At 37.8% G+C, this 17,978-nt stretch overlaps 1 protein-coding gene across 1 annotated transcript in view; it reads right to left on the bottom strand.

Moving 5' to 3' along the window:
- The window catches only part of FAM155A (family with sequence similarity 155 member A), a 496,236-nt gene that overhangs the window by 4,764 nt on the left and 473,494 nt on the right, over positions 1–17,978 (bottom strand). The window contains exon 2 of the mRNA XM_032188181.1: positions 12,743–12,914. Within this exon, the coding sequence (XP_032044072.1) occupies positions 12,743–12,914 (172 nt within the window). The remainder of the gene's footprint in view (positions 1–12,742; positions 12,915–17,978) is intronic.

The raw sequence follows: 17,978 nt of genomic DNA, 5'->3' as shown, positions 1-17,978 counted from the left end.
TTTGTCATCATTTATTGCAAATATCATAAAGCAATCTTATTGCTAGTGTCATATTTTCTGAGACCCATCTTTTGTTTTTTGTGTGCACAAGTTTGTTAACGTGGTAATGTACTGGAAGTAGCTTGCAAAGTAAGTCATAATGTGATCTGTTACGTTACTGCAGTAGCTCAAACTATTAGCAGTAATTGAAGAGACAGAGGATGCTTAATGCTTTGATCCCACTGAGGCTTGCTAACTGTTCCAACTTTATTTCCTGCCTTTCTTTTTACAGGAAAATTCAGACTTCCTTTGGTATCAAAGATTATATATACAAGTTGACAATCAAAAAGTATTTAAATAGTTCTTCTGCACTTACTGAATTACAAATAAATTGAAGGCAACTCCACAGTCAAAACTGCATACAACTTGTTCCTTAATGTAATATTAAATTTCCTCTTTATTTCAATTCAGCAATTGTATTTAGGCTTTGACTTTACAGTTACATATTTAATAATCAATTAACTGTAGAACCACTGTTCATGACAGTTGCTGAACATTTAGATAAATTCAGTCAGAGCTTTGGCACTGAAATAAAAAAGCTTCATTATTGTGCTACTCCACATAGTCTATTGTAGCCATTGTATCTATGTTGGTCTCTTGGAACTAACCACTCACTCTGATTAGTGAGAAGGTTACAAACCTTACCAGAAACCCTGGAAAGCTAGTAATTTTAACCTTGGAAGGTTACAGAAAAAAAGACCATTTTGTTCTTTTATGTGGATACAGAATTCATGAAAAGAAATTTAAAAGACACCTTTATCCAACAAACCACCAAGACTCACCTTCTCCTCTTCTGCCTTTGTAGTTCAATTTGCAGGCATCGTTCCTCTGTATTACTTGAATATTTGGTAATTATATTTCTGAGGTTCACCTTTCATTACTGGCTCAAAGCTTGCTTTAATTTTCACTTTTCACTTAACATTCTCAGCTCTGTATCTCCATTCTCCAAGTTTTCCCTGCACTTTCCTATATTCCACTAGCAGAAACCTTAGTCCATACATATCTTGGATTTTTCTTTATTTTGGTATCAGAGCATCTTCCATACAGACATGCTGTCACTCATGAAGGTCATATAAAAGCAATCTCTTTGCTTTGTAACAAGATACTTTTACTCATGTGCATATAATTTTAATGATCAGCATGCAGTGATATCTGTAGGAAGTGTGTGTTATTAATTTTGATGCAAGGCTTAAGGCTACTCATTTGGCTGAGATTATGTTAATGGAGACATAACTATAGACAAATCCTATGTATCCTGCTCAGATGAATCATACTGAAAGAAAAAGGAATGACAGCACAAGCATCATTCATTTTGTGCTGAAACAGTTTTGGTGGAAAAAAAAGGAAAGTTCAAGCATGTTCTTATACTGGAATTGAAGTCAAAAAGACTCTATCTATATAAGCATGGTTTGTTATGCTAGATCACCAGCTAACTCAGAGAATGCTGTGGTTTCTGCATGAGTACTTGCATTTCTGTAGCACAGCAACCAGCATGTAGATTTACATGTAGATTTCTGTTTTATTTTGAAAGATATACCAAGCTGGTGCCTGAAGAAAAGAACATGAGCTAGAAGAATAAATCAGAGAGTTCACCAGAAGTTTTAAATGCTCCAATTTGCACAAAGTAAATAGCGCCTGCCAAGAAGAATCCAGCCAGCAGTGACATCATTGCATCAGAGAATTCCAATATACTGCATGACATTTCTCCTTCTGAGGAATTATTTCTGAGATTTCAATATTAGCATTTTCCAACTACAAAAGGAAAGAAAACTCATTAGACATTTTTGACTAGATTTAATTGCTTGCTTAGATCTGATCTGGAAGCTAGATCGCTTTGATCTTATCCAGATGGTCCTCTCAATTTCCAAATTTCTGTGTCTGTGACACATTATGATGCTTCTGTTCAGATATATATTTAAAAACCCTTCATATTATAAAAAGCAATACATTTAAATGTAAAGCATAGCTTAAAGATAAGTAAGTTATACTTTAGTCAAACAGAATATAAACCCACCCTCTTTTAGTTTAAATCCATTACTCCTTGTCCTGTTACTACACTCCCTGATAAAAAGTCCCTCTCCAGCTTTCCTGTAGAACTCCTTTAGGTACTGGAAGACTGCTATAAGGTCTCTCCAGAACCTTCTTTTCTGCAGGCTGAACAACCCCAACTCCATCAGCCTCTCTTCACAGAAGAGGTGTTCCAGCACTCTGACCATCCTCTTGGCTCTCCCATGGACTCACTCTACTAGGTCCATGTCCTTCTTGTGGTGGGGGCTCAGAGATGAATACATCACTCCAGGCGGTGTCTCATGAAAACAGAACAGAGCGGGAGAATCACCTCCCTTGACCTGCTGACCATGCTTGTCTGGATGCAGCCCATGATATGGTTGGCTTTGTGGGCTGCAGGTGCACATTGGTGGCTCATGTTGAGCTTCTCATCAACCAACACCCCCAGGTCCTTCTCCTCAGAGCTGCTCTCAATTCATTCTTCACCCAGCCTGGATTTGTGCTTGGGATTGCCCTGGCCCAGGTGCAGGACCTTGCATTTGACCTTATTGAATTTCATGAGGTTCACACAGGCCCAGTTCTCAAGCTTGTTTGTGTCCCTTTGGATAGCACCCCTTCCCTCCACCATGTCAACCACACCACTCAGCTTGGTGTCATTGGTAAATCTGCTGAGGGTGCACTGCATCCCACTGTCCATGTCACCGACAAAGATGTTAAACAACACCTGTCCTAGTACCAACCCGTGAGGAATTCCACTTGTTACTGATCTCCACTTGGACATTGAGCCATTGACTGCAACTTTTTGAGTGCAACCATCCAGCCAATTCCTGACCCACTGAGGTGTCCATACTTCAAATCCTCATCTTTCCAATTTAGAGACAAGTATATTCAGGGCAGTGTCAAAAGCTTTGCACAGGTCCAGTCTGATGATGTCAGTTGCTCTTCTCCTATCCAACAGTGCTGTAACCACATTGTTACATCAGATTAACCAGATTAATCTGATGTAACCAGATTGTTACATCAGAAGGCCATCAGATTTGTCAGGCACAGTTCATTCTTAATAAAGCCTTGTTGGCTGTCAGCAATCACTTTTTTCCATGTGCCTTAGTATGGTTTCCAGGAGGATCTACTCTTGCTGGGCACAGAGGTGAGACTCACTGGCCTGTAGTTCTCTAAGCCTTATTTTTTTCCCTTTTAAAAATGGGCTTGATGTTTCTCCTCTTCCTGAACTGCCACGACTGCACAAATATGATGGACAGTGGCTTAGCAACTTCACCAAAGAATTCCCTCAAGACCCATTGATGCATCTTATTAGGTCCCATGGACTTTTGTATCTCCAGGTTCCTTAGATGTTTTCATAGCTGCCCTTCCCCTACTGTTCTTCACTCCCACAGTCTCTGCTTTTGCCTTCTGGTGCTTGGTCTGAAGCTCTTGCTGGTGAAGACTGAAGCAAAATAGTTATAGAGTAACTAAACCTTCTCCATATCCCAGGTAACTAGGTCTCCCATTTTCTTCTGGAGAGGGACCACAATTTCCCCAGTTTTCCTTTCATCACTGACGTACCTATAGAAGCCTTTCTTGCTCTTGATGTCCCTGGAAAAATTTAATTCAATTAGGCTTTAGCTTTCTAACCTGATCCCTGGCTGCTTTGCAAATTTCTCTGTATTCTTCTCAGGCTCTCTATCCTTGCTTCTGCCCTCTGTAGGTCTCCTTTCTCTGTCTGAGTTTGGCCAGGAGCTCCTTGTTCATCCATGCAGGTCTTCTGGATTTTTTGTCTGGCTCCCTCTTTGTTGGGATTTATCACTCCTGAGCTTGGAGGAGATGATCCTTGAATATTAACCAGCTTTCTTCACCTTCAGGGCTTTATCCCATAGTGCCTACATCCTTCTATTCCAACACTCCAGTCATGGGAGTCATCCCACCACATCTCCGTAATGCCAATGAGGTCATAGCCCTGCAGGTGTACATACATCTCTAACTCCTCTTGTTTATATTTCCTATGTTGCATGAGTCAGCATAGAGACGCTTAAGTTGTGCCCCTGATGAAACTGAGTTACTGGCTGGCATGGCTGGACTTCCTTTCTGCTGCTCTTCAGGTGCTTTCCTGCTGACTCTCCTCCAGACTTTGAATACCTTTCACTGACTCTGGTGTCAAACTGGGAGGAGCGGGATGGACTGAAGTTCCCCTCCCCTGGCAACACTAGTTTAAAGCCCTCATCACTAGCTTGGCAATTCTATGACTGAAGATGCTGTTCTGATTCTCCGATAGGTGGACCCTATCAGTCTCCAGTAGACCAGGTTGGAGTTGGACTCAATGATACTTATGGGTCCCTTCCAACTTGGTATATTCTATGATTCTATGATTCTACATATGGGAGAACATTCACACCATGCCTTCTAAGCAACTAAAATGTTATTCTGAACACACAAAATTAGCAGTCTGAATTAATATGGACTTAATGGAAAGATGATGGAGCAGCTCATCCTGGAGGTCATCTCCAAGCATGTGGAAGATAAGAAGGTGATCAGGAATAGTCAGCATGGATTCAACAAGGGGAAATCATGCTTAATCAATCTGATAGCCTTCTATGATGGGATGACTAGCTGGATGGATAAGAGGAGGGGAGTTGAAGTGGTCTACCTTGACTTCAGCAAGGCTTTTGATACTGTCTCCCATAATATCCTCATAAGCAAGCTCAGGAAGTGTGGCGTAGATGAGTGGATAGTGAAGTGGATTGATAATTGGCTGGATGGCAGGCCTCACAGTATTGTGCTCAGCAGCACTGAGTCTGGTTGGAGGCCTGTAGCTAGGGGTGTCCCCCAGGGTTCAGTACTGGATTCAGTATTATTGAGCTTATTCATCAATGACCTGGATGATGAAACAGAGGGCACCCTCAGCAAGTTTTCTGATGACACAAAGCTGGGAGGAGTGGATGATACCCCAGAAGACTGTGTTTCCATTCAGAGGGACCTTGACAGGCTGGAGAGATGGGCTGAGAGGAACCTCGTGAAGTTCAACAAGGGTAAGTGCAGGGTCCTGCACCCTGGGAGGAATAACCCCAAGCACGGGTACAGGCTGAGGGCTGATCTGCTGGACAAGGTCAAAGGAGGTGATACTCTCCCTCTACTCAGCATTGGTGAGGACACATCTGGAGTATTGTGTCTAATTCTGGGATCCCCAGTAGAAGAGGGACATGGGACTATTGGAACGAGTCCAGAGGAGGGCTGCTAAAATGATTAGTGGACTGGAGCACCTGTTGTATGAGGACAGGCTGAGAGCTGGGCCTATTTAGCTCGGAAAACAGAAGACTGAGGAGAGATCTCATCAATGAATATCTAAAGGAAGGGTGTCAAGACGATGGAACCAGGCTCTTTTCAGTTGTGACCAGTGACAGGACAAGAAACAACGTGCACAAACTGAAGCACAGAAAGTTCTATCTGTATATTAGAGACTACGTCTTTACTGCAAGGGTGATAGAACACTGGAACGGGTTGCCCAGAGGTTGTGGAATCTCCTTCTCTGGAGATATTCAAAACCTGCCTGGATGCCATTCTGCACAATGTGCTCTAGGTGATTCTGCTTGGCAGGGAGTTGGACTGGATGATCTTCAGAGGCCCCTTCCAACCTCAGTCATTCTATGAATCTGTGAAAAATTAGAGTGATTGAAAGCACATCATTTATATGTCCCCTCCCTCTTCTGACTCCTTTCTTTCTTCTTCTGCATTAAAAAGAGTTCTGTTCTGGACAGTAAACAAGACAAAATTAATTCTTCTCCTGGTGACAATAGACCTTTTCCGATGTCACTGTTCTTAGGAAATATTAGAGGGTGGCATGCTGGTGTTGGAAGAAACTAATGCAACAAATCTCTGCCATATTGCTGCTTACCATATTCCCATCCTGTCCATAAAGGAACTTAAGTGTTCCATGAAATCCTATTGCATTTATTACACAGTAAGAAGTGTGAGGATGTGGCTGGTATTTTCTGCCTGGTATTTTCTATTGGGTGATGGTCCAGTAGACCATCAAACCATGCCACAAAGCACAGAGAGGCCATAAGTCTTGGTCAAGACAAAGAAAGCCCTTAGCAACATATATCTATTTCGTCATGATAAAGTGCTCCAGACTTGTCACATAGATGACAGTTTTGGGACTGTTTGCCCTGAAGCTAGGGTAAGGTATGTCTGTATTACCAAGTAGTTTTGGGCAAGAGAAGATGCATATAATGAATAAGCTGGTGTTGAGTATTTCGTGTCGACACTGAATGCACCAGAAAGCTTTATACCTCACTGTAACTCTAGTGGATTCTGAAGTTCAAATGCCCATTAGTAGCACGGAGTGTGAAAGTTATGGTGCTGTAGCATGTCTCCTAGCTTAATTTAATACAAAGGAACCCAGTTTACATCCTCGAAGATGCCTCCTCATTTCAAGCAAAACAGAAAGGAGTATAAACAACAGATTTGCTTCAAAAGTGTACTCCTGAATTACATTGCTAATGTGGATGCAGCTGCAGTGCTGGTGTTGACAGCACATTGTGGATGCTTTAGGAAGGGCCTCATAGATGGAGGAGGTAATATGCTCTCTCTCTGGACATCTCTATTAGTAATTTGGTGGAGATTGATATCTCAGTTTTCCTGTGTTGGAGAAACTGCAGGCTTGAAAGGATGATGTTTGCTGTAAAGAAAACATTTATGGCCTCTGTGTGCTTTCCCTGTCTCCAATGGGAGATGGCATCAAACCAGACAGAAACAATTCTCAGGTTAGACCAGTTCCCAGGCCATCTGCTGGAGTGCACTGTCCTGAAAGGTATAGGAAAAGCAGGAGTTGTGAAGTATTACTACAGTGCTCTGTACCTAGACTAAAACATTTTACAACTTTTTTTTTTTTTTTTTTTTTTTTTTTCACACACAAAGAGCATGTGTGAAAGAAATCTTCCACATCTTCCATTTGCACTTAGAAAAAAGAAAAGATGACTACATATATGAAGGAAAAGATAGACAAGAAAACAGTCGGACTGTTTTCTTTCATACCAGTGACAACACACTGGTTTCATAGGAGTCAAAATTAAAAACTTGACCTGAAACATTGCATAGGATTCATTCATTGTCTGTTACGTGTTCATATATTTGGCTAAACTCTACTGCCATTTCCCTTAAACAAGATTCTCTTTTGCATTAGCAAAAATTCTAGATGCCAGAGCTGCACAAAGAAACATTACATGAAACCACTAAAATTTTTAATCTTATGGATATAAACTCCAAAGATCTAAAATGAGAACAAATATATTTAATTGCAATGTATATGAAAAACTGTATGACATAACGTTGCCTAATGGAAAGACTGATTTCTTTACTCCTATTCACTAGAAAAAAAGTAGGGGGTGGGGATGGGGACAAGGCAAGGACACGAATGGTTTTCTCATGGAAATGGTTTTCTAACCCCATGTTTCTATAATCAGAACCACATCGTGTTTCTGATTGTTTTGGTTACTCTTCCTCCTGATGTACTCTCCTTCTTTTGCACTTCAGCTATCCTATATCCTCACATGTATATCTATGAAATACAAATTCCAGTGACACACAAATAATGGAGCATTTCCTGGCCTGTTCCCAATATCATTTTCATTGGAGATACACCAGTAAGATCTTCTCATACTAGAATACTTCTTACTCATTTTAGTAGTACTTTAGAAATTTCCAAGTCATTAGTAATCTATATTGAAAACTACATCTCCCCTTCCCCTTCCCCATTCCCTTTCCCATTCCATTTCCTTCCTTCCTTCCTTCCTTCCTTCCTTCCTTCCTTCCTTCCTTCCTTCCTTCCTTCCTTCCTTCCTTCCTTCCTTCCTTCCTTCCTTCCTTCCTCCCTCCCTCCCTCCCTCCCTCCCTCCCTCCCTTCCTCCCTTCCTCCCTTCCTCCCTTCCTCCCTTCCACCCTTCCACCCTTCCTTCCACCCTTCCACCCTTCCACCCTTCCTTCCTCGCACCCTTTCCATCCTTCCACCCTTCCACGCTTCCTTCCTTCAACCCTTCCATCCTTCCTTCTACCTTGTAAAATTTCTTGGGGACAAATCACCAGTCCTATGTTGTTTTCTCATCACATGGACCTTCCAAGGTAAGATAAAAGCTCTGCTTTTTTTTTTTTTTTTTTACAATCTCCGGTGTACTTTTATTTATTTATTTTTTTACAGTTTCCAACATCAAGAAATACCCTGTCCAGAAAGAAAACAAACAAACGGACAAACAAACAACATACGTGAGTTCTCTGTCCTACTTTTTTGCTATTTTTGTCTAGCCGGCCTGACATTTATTGCTTTCAAACAGATGCGCTCGGATTTGCCAAGAGCCGCTTTGTTCCCCCGCCTCCACTAGGTGCTGCTCGCCGCGGCGGCAGGGGCGGGAAGCCGGCAGCTCGCAGCCGCAGCGCACGGCCACGGAAAGCAGCCCCAACCTCCTACACGGCGGAGGTCGGGTACCGGCGCGTAACCCTTAGATGTACATCACCCTCGGCGTTGTTTTCGACATCAGATAAAGCCAGCCATCGCCAGCATACATTTTCTCGTGACTAGCTTTCCATGGTTTATAGAAATGCTTTGTAGAAATCAGACCTCTGTCTTTCCAGTAACCTAAATCTCTTCTGGACGTTAGAGGAAATAATCTGTTACCATGGAGAAGAGAAAAAGAAGGCCTTACTATTATTTCTGTGACCTTATTATTATTATAAAACATTATTAAATAATAGGAGAATCCACAATTTTTTCTTGTGTTTTCAGTGACAAATCATTCTATAAGCAGAGGGTTTTGTCTCTTTCTTTCTCTTTCTTTCTTTCTTTCTTTCTTTCTTTCTTTCTTTCTTTCTTTCTTTCTTTCTTTCTTTCTTTCTTTCTTTCTTTCTTTCTTTCTTTCTTTCTTTCTTTTCTTTCTTTTCTTTCTTTCTCCAGACAACATTTTATAATTAAGTGTTTCCTTTAACTAGCCAAAAAGTCCTGAATTAATTTCATGAAAAAAAAAAAAAATAAAATCTGCCATAACCAAATTCATTTCCTGTTAGATTTCTCTGGGGAAAAAAAAAAAAAAAAAAAAAGAGAGAGAGAGAGAGAGAGAGAGAATTTGAAAAAGCATCTGTATCTGAGGGATACCGTCACTGTCAGGAGCAGCAGAGATATTCAAGACTGATTTAAATGAATGTGGGTTTGTGGCAAAATACTGTTCATGAGGAATCCCTGAATATAAAGTTTGCTTCTGCTGTGTTTCCTGTAACAGAGCTCAAAATTGAATAGCTTCACAGTGAACTTAGGAAGAAGGGAGCATCTAAATATCAAATAGAAATACTTTCAACATGACCCTCATATTTATTTATTTATTTTGCCAATGAGTTTCACCCATCCCAGGAAAAGCAGAACCAGTAATGAAATTCCCAGAACATCTGCCAGAAAGGAATTCACAAAAAATGCAGTAAAAGGTGTCCCTCAAGACATGTGGGACCTACTTTTGGTTGCTTTTCTGCAAAAGGAGTTCAAGTTAGCTGTCAAGCCACAAACTATTCAGAGGTATTTTTTCTACTGTTGAATGGGCTGCACTTTGCATGAAATAATTCTGTTTATGTTAAGTTGCAAATAAATGTAATTCCTTAGTCCCATAGCAGATATTAGTATAGTTTCTCATTGTTCAGTGGAAAGATGTGACCTTACACTGAACTGCTGATCAATAAGAGGGTGCCAATGGGCATGTATTCCAGAGAAAGTTTGAACTGCATCCTCATCATCTTTTCATGCACACAGCTATATAATGTCAACATGCTGACTTTTATGAGTCCATGGATATGAGCTTTGAAATCCTGATGTTAAGGGAGCTGATTTGAGAGGACAAAAATTCCAACCAAGTATTAGTTAGTGTACTGTGATTTGAGAATCACATTTATAATTACATGTATATCATAATTATATTTTAAATGCTTGCAATAATACCTTGGTTCCTTCGACATTCCATGCACTAAGTAACTCTCAGCTCTGTTGATTACATACATCAGATCTTCATTGACTACATTGAGATCTACATTAGATCTACACTGACTACTGAGAGCTTGTTCATAGAGTTTAAGCATAGATACCTACACTATTAAAATCTGCAGTAAAATGAGATTAATACTTCCCTGAATCTGCTTTTCATCCCAAACCCAGAGATATTGACTGTTAGTAATCTTTGCAAGGTCATCTTTTACTATATGTTTTATGAATGAATTTGGACTTGGAGATGTACTAGGAAAATAAGAGGTGGATATGTATTTCTGAAGACATTTTCTATGATAATGATGTCTTTGCTCACTGTTTGTTCTTTTCCTTTGTGTATGTGTGCCAGTGTGCACATGTGTGAATACATGGGCATACACATATATATGTATACAAGATGTCGATAAAAAGGTCTTGTCTCTCACTTAATCTGTATTGTCCTATTTAAACTGGAAATTAATTTTTATTTGCTTCCTCTGTATGTATATTGGATGGCTGTTAATATTTATGAAATGCACTGAAGAGAAGTGCTAAGCACCATTACCCTATTGATGACTACCAAATTGCAACTCAGCTTACATTTCATTACATTGTATGGGTATTGCTGGATTGTGTGCATTAGGCTTAATCTTCAAGAAGGAATATAGTAAACATCTTGCTACCAAAATCTCCCTAAATCCAAACACAGGGTACACAGTGAAGTGAGTTTCCATAAACATTATGCTTGCTTATGAGGTGTCATAGAACATTATTGATAAAATATAAAAATATTTTATTCTATTTTTAACTAGCTCACCTGGGCAACTCATTTATAATAAGTAGAAGTAGAAGTAGAAGTAGAAGTAGAAGTAGAAGTAGAAGTAGAAGTAGAAGTAGAAGTAGAAGTAGAAGTAGAAGTAGAAGTAGAAGTAGAAGTAGAAGTAGAAGTAGAAGTAGAGCAGGACAGGACAGGACAGGACAGGATAGGATAGGATAGGATAGAACAGGATAGAATACAACAGGTTAGAATAGAACAGGTTAGAACAGGTCAGAATAGAACAGGTTAGAACAGGTTAGAACAGGTTAGAATGGAACGGAACGGAACGGAACGGAACAGAACAGAACAGAACAGAACAGAATAGAATAGAATAGAATAGAATAGAACAGAATAGTTCAGTGGGAAGGAACCTTCAAAGATCATTAGGTCCAACTGCCTGACAACTTCAGGGCTGGCCAAAAGTAAAAGCATATTACTGAGGGAATTATCTAAATGTCTCTTGAACACTGACGTGGACAGGGCATCAATCACCTCTCTAGGAAGCCTGTTCCAGGTTTTGACCACCCTCATAATAAAGACATTTTTCCTAATGTCCAGTCTGAACCTCCCCCGGCTCAGCTTTGTGCTCTTCCCATGTGTCCCCAAGGAGCAGAAACTGGCACCTCCCTTTCTATTTCCTCTCCTCAGGAAGTCACAGAGAACAATGAGGCTACCTCTAAGCCTCCTCTTCTCCAGACTAGACAATCCAAGAGTCCTCAGCCTCTCCTCACATGACACGCCTTCCAGTTCTTTTACTAGCCTTGTTGCCCTTCTCTGGATGCTCTGAAGAACCTTAACAACCTTTTTATATTGTGGAGCTCAGAATTGCATAAGGTGAGGCTGCATCACTGATAATGCAGAGGGAGAATTGCCTCTTTTGATTCGCTGGATATGTTACGTTTAATATACCCCAAAATGCATATCAAGCTTTCTAGTGCAGCCCTATCTTAAGGTTGATTCTGTCTAATTGCAAGTATTTAGACCAGACTGTCAAATAATACAATTGTTGAAATGTCTTTTGACTGATTTAGTTGGAATAGGGTGCCTAAATATTTTCAAGATTCTCAGTTGATACTATAGGCACCAGAAATATGTAGGTAACATTGATATAAACTGAAATTTTGTATCAATGAATCCCAGTCAGTCCTAACAATAAATAAATACATGAAATTTGAAGTACATATGATATACTAAAGATATTTCTTACCTAATGCCCTCTGTGGATGGATCATTCTGGGATGTTTGAAACAGAATGGAATGTCAAAGGAACCAAACCATTTTATTAATCAATGCACAGATCTATATAAATGATATATTTTAAAATTAAAAATCCTTCCAGAATCTAATAGAGTCCAGAAGACACCAAAAGATCAGTGCTTCACAGCCAAACATCTGATTTTTTCAATTCTTGATGAGTGAAAGTCCTTTCCTTAAACGTTTGCTATCCAAGAACTGCTGCAGCCGCACACTTCTGAATGCTACACCTCAGATTCTTTGTTTATCTGACATAAGAATCTAGATTAACAATGTTGAGTATACTAAAAATTGATTTTACATCTCCCTCTCTCTCTCTCTGAATACTGGATAGCACAGAGCTGCTTTTCTCAGAGTTTTACACAACACAGAGCTATAAAAATTTTCCACCAAATTACAAAGCATAAAAAATAACCAGAAAAAAAAAATCTTCTAGCAATTTTGTTTTGTAAAGTTAATGACTGGTGCAAGCTGTAGTTTAAATGTGCATACTAAATCTGGGCTCAAATCCTAACACCTCTGAGAAATCTTTATGATGAGGAATACCTCCAGGCTCTCATAGTTAATAGAAGAAGCATATCCACATTCTCCTTCACAGTTAGACTTAAGAAAACAAGTGAATTAGTTTTTGTATACTATACCTGTACAGATGAAACTTGATAGTCCTCCATAGATGACATCATCATTATCTGGTAATATAAAGGGACACCTCGTCTGAACCTCCAAACAGTATTGCTTGCAAGGAATTCTGTTTCTGCAGTGAAACTGTGTGACTTCAAAATACTGGGAACAGAGCCAGGCTTTGTAGACAGTCTGGAAAAAGAGAAGAACCAGAAGTATAGATGGATGACAATAGCACTGTCATTATTAGAACATACTGTACTGTACACCTACATTAATACTGCTTCTGAAAGCAAATTTTAAGACTCTCATTTGGTTAAAACACACTCAACATTTGACGATCCTCCCACTACAAAAATAAAAAATTCAGCCAAGTCATTTAAAAGCAACAGTCACTCAGGACTAGGCTAATGACAGTATTTTACACCAGTGTGTAAATAGGTATCTGTCTTAGATGCATATTTTTATTACATAAACATGCAGCACACTCCTGTCCCTATACTTTATCATATACAAACCATAATCTGAACCTCCTTTGGGAAAACCTTACAAAAACAAATGCAATAAATAGTTTCAAACTGGCCTCAAGCCAGCTCTATTCTTTATATTTTCTGGTGCTAAGCTTTCAGGTTGCAATAGATGGTGCTGCTTCCCTTCAAATAAAACCCTATCCAGTCTACAGCATTACAGTTCGTGAACATGAACAGCTGTAGACTAGGAGCTAAATCTGTAACATTGAGGTCCAATGTCTACTTCTGGGAGCAAAGAGAAACACAATAAAGATGTTGTCACCTGAAGCTGTGTAACCATGGCTGCATAGTTGTAGTGATAACACTATTATTACTATTGGTATTTATAAATAAAAGCAAACTAAACGTTGATTTTAGTTTCTTGTGTCTTTAAGCAATGATCTTAGAAGAATTAAACAGCCTTTTTGACACAGAAAAGCTTCACAAGTGATCATATAAAAACAGATTGGATAGAAGCTTATGGAGCTGGTGAAACACCTCTATGACTGAGTACAAGAGAGGTTTGTCTGTTTCTGATTCTTTTATTTTCTATTTATCATTTTTTGAAGTGTATTATTTATTGGTTATATAGTTGCTATTTGTGCTGTTACATAATTAAAATTTACTTTCTGTATTCATTCCAAATATCCCAAAAGCTTACTAACAGCTTTATCATGGGCTCAAATAAAACATAAAGGTAGCTGGTTATTTTCTTTCTTTCTATACACGTTCATAAGAAAAAACAAAACAAAACAAACAACCGCCACCACCAACAACAAAAACTTAGATTAAGTCTTCAAGCATCAAAAATTTAAATTCAAAAACTGACACCTGAAAGGAGCAAAAAGGAGCAATCTAGCAGAGGGTTTTGGTAGGTTTCAGCACATTTCCTTTCATCCATTACAATTTTTACTAGTGTCAGTAGTGGTTTAATGTGTATAATTAATTTGAATGTAGTAGTCCCAGAATCACAAAACTTTTATCTTACTTGTTTGCAGTGGTGGCAGGTGTGGGTAAGGTTGCTAGGTAATAAAGTAAAGCCTTTATCACTAATCTATGGTTTATGATTATTTCTTCATAGTAGCTTTTGCCTACTGCACTCTATAGAACAAGATTTTTTCATTACAAATTAAATTTTAATTGCTTACAGAGCGTCCTTATCCACAATAAATGATTAATTAGAAGGAGAATTAAATGGTGTGTGTATTTATTTTTCTTAAATAAACTCAATTCTCAACAGCAAGTGGTTTTCCCAGTATTGGCTATATCTCCCCCCACGCTTTTAATGCTTCAATTGTTATATTGATTGAATAAAATAAATAGTGTTTTTTTTTTGCTTGTTTGTTTCTTTCTTTTTTCTTCTTCTTCTTTTTTTAATATTTAATTTCTAATTGAGCAAAATCTATTGGTTGGAGACAGGAAAACTCTGTCTTGGATAACAGATAACAGATAAATATTCACAGATGTACCTTCTTGATCTCAGACCTGCCTAGAACAGTCTAGACCTGCCTAGAACAGTCTAGACCTGCCTATTTTGGATCTACCTAACATAGATAACAAGGTGATATATGAAACATATTTAATTAAGAAATTATTTCTTTTTATTAAAATATTAAATATTCCTGCTTTTTTTTTTTTTTTTTTTTTTCCATGTCAATACCTCACACTTGCAACCTAGCAAACAATACATCCTCAACTCAAGCATTAACAAAATATTCTCTTTCTTACATACTTTATGGCATGTTGAGACAGATAAATAACTTATTTCAGGAGTATGTCTCTATAATACTGTTTAACTGGCACGTATGGGAAGTCTTTAAAATTACTTCAGCAAATTTGGGGTCATTGACAAAAGGTACAGAAGATCTTATTTGAGGACATAGGGACAATAAAACTTTTGTCTTTCTGAGTTGGCATAATCTCTTTCAAAATATAGACTTCCTTTTTAAAGTCCTATAGCACCAAATCAAAGTAAGTTAAAAAATAGTATAAAAAAAAAAAAAAAAAAAAAAGCAACCCCAAAATCTAGAATTATAACATCTCTTGTAGCCTGTTAGAAACCACTTATCACACAAAAATGCACTATCTAAGCACTGACAGGTGTGTGTATGTGTGTGGTCATACAGGAAAAGGTTGGTCTGCCTTATAAAGTCCAGGAAAATGTTCACCAATAAAAGAAGTGTCTTGTTACTAAGCTTCCAAGACCTGATTTTTTTTTTTTTTTCCTAAAGTCTAAAGCTAAAAAATACTGTATTTCAAATTATAGTTGACAGGACTTGTTCTGAACAAGAAAATGTAGCAAAATTAGGAGCCAATGAAAAGTTCATAAATGCACATTTTTATTCTCTGTTTACCTCCCATATGTTTTATATTTTCTACTTCAGGGTGATATACATTGATTTTGATTCTGATTGATATTATGGTGTCATATTCAGTCTTCTTTCATTTTGCTATCTGCACTTTTATTGTCTTTTACTGAAGAGAGAAAGGATGGAAGGGTGGGGAGGAGAGAAGACCATGCATCAAATAGCCAGAGACAGGGAAAGTCCTCCAGACTTCATATTAAGTTTTCTGGAGCAAAATTATTGGCCTTCCAAACCCACACATTATGAAGATTCAAGTCAATAAAATATGTCTTGGATTACATTTGAAGGGTCAAAGAGGGGTTGAGGCAGCAACAGACAGGATGGTCACTTTATGATATCCTCAGTTAAAACAAAACATACAAACAAAACCAAAATTGAACTCCCAACAAGAACTGAAATAAACTGAGTTAGAAGATTGGGAAAGATATACAAACTATAGAGAAAATATATGAACACACATTTATCGTTTTTTACAAGAAACAAGAGAAAATCTTTAGCAATTTTCACACAAAATCAGAACTGCAGAAGATAAAAGCATAATTTTTATTACTAGATATTTTGTGAATTCAGGACATGGCACTCTAAACAAACAGAAAAATAATACACTACATAGCTTTTGTATTTCTTAATTTTGTAATTTTGGCTACATCTTATGATCTTGTATATATTTTGCAAGCATATAACAGAATAATAATTGAGATTGGCTTGTATTTACAGTAGTTTTGAAAACCTTTGAAAAATCATAGTTGCTAATAGAAATCTGTCAGACTGATCTCAAAGGACAGAAAAATAATGTGTTCTTTTTTATTATTATTTATTTTTATTTTTGTAGCAAGGAAAAGAAAATAAAGGGAAAATACTCAGATAAATTGGATTATTGAAGCATCGGGGCAACCACATACACATTAAATAACTGCATAAATCTAAATACATGTATGTATTCTTTTTCACTATTAACAGAATTCTATATTTGATAGAGGTACAGTCCTGGCTATTAGACAAGATATAATGCAAAAAAAAAATGCATGACAGAATAATTAGGTCATCTTTCATATACAAAAATATAACTACCAAATTTCAGGAGGGTTTAATGGTAATTTTTCCCACCTAAATAAACCCAATCTATTTTTTTTCCTATAGGCATATACTGAATATTACACTTTTGGAAAAGTGCATGAGTGAACACTGGCTTTATGTATCTGTATTCATATGCATGGGTGCCTACTCAGAAATATCATAACCAAAATCTTTTTGGCATTTTTAAGTAGTGAATAATAATATGATAAAATAAATATATTATTAATTATTAATTATTAATGATTAATTAGCCAGAGTAATTCACTATTTGACATTCATTTTATTTCCACTTTACAGATGTCAAGCCAAAGTCTGGAAACAGAAAACAATACCAACCACCCATCACAAATAACAAATTTTAGCAAGAAAAGAAATTAGCACTTCACAAATAAACAGGCAGTACAATGCATTTGCTTGTCAAATCATTATAGATAATAAATGGATTTTGGGTTAAGAGGAAGAAGGCAAGGTTGTTTGTGGGAAATTTTGAGATTTCTGTGCTCTTTTAGGAGCACAGCATGTGCTTTTTCTCTCAGGACATCAGGAAGAACACGGTTATTTTTGTCTCTGCAAGGGGAATAGCAGTCCAGATATTTTGTGTCTCTTATCATACATGGGGGTAGACTGTTTCTTGGGGTAATTCTTTCTGGTCTTAAAAAACCATTGGACAGAACTTTTAGGTAAACTGTCGAATTATTTGCCTACTGAGGAGCCAACAACTGCCATTCCCAGAGTGTGCAGTATAGCTAGGTAGAGCATTATGCTGGGTGATCATACCCCAGTCACTATACTAGCTGTGCAACCAGGCAAAATTAATTTTAATCATGTGATTATGATTTACTGAGAATACAAAAATGATGGGGAGATAACAGTGTATTTGCTATTCATATATGCTCACAGTATTTCTCCCTTTCATTCCCACTCATGTGCATGTATATGCACATTCTAAATAACCAAATTTCTGTCCAAACAGATTGAGTATATAGACTGAAATATCTGAGTCACACTGCATGAGAGATATCAGCAAAGGAGAATGGAAAAGCTCAATCAGTTTCCTTCTCTATGGCTGACAATTCTTCTCACTTTTCAGGAGATTAATTGAGCTCTCTTCTGCCCCTTCCCCCCTCGTTCCTGACTGCTGTTACCTAAATGAACAGTGTGAGATTTCTGTGAAATGTCTGTTTAGCTATTTTCCATGAAAATTACTTAAAAAAAAAAAAATGATGTTACTAGCTAGATTGTCAAAATAATAATACAAAAAGGAATCTAGATATCACCAAAGAACTCCTAGTGTGTATATGTGG

The sequence above is a fragment of the Aythya fuligula genome, chromosome 1 (genome assembly GCF_009819795.1).
Source record: "Aythya fuligula isolate bAytFul2 chromosome 1, bAytFul2.pri, whole genome shotgun sequence".
Lineage (NCBI taxonomy): Eukaryota > Metazoa > Chordata > Aves > Anseriformes > Anatidae > Aythya > Aythya fuligula.
The sequence above is the reverse complement of the archived record's forward strand: the minus strand, read 5'-3'. Positions and strand labels throughout refer to the sequence as shown.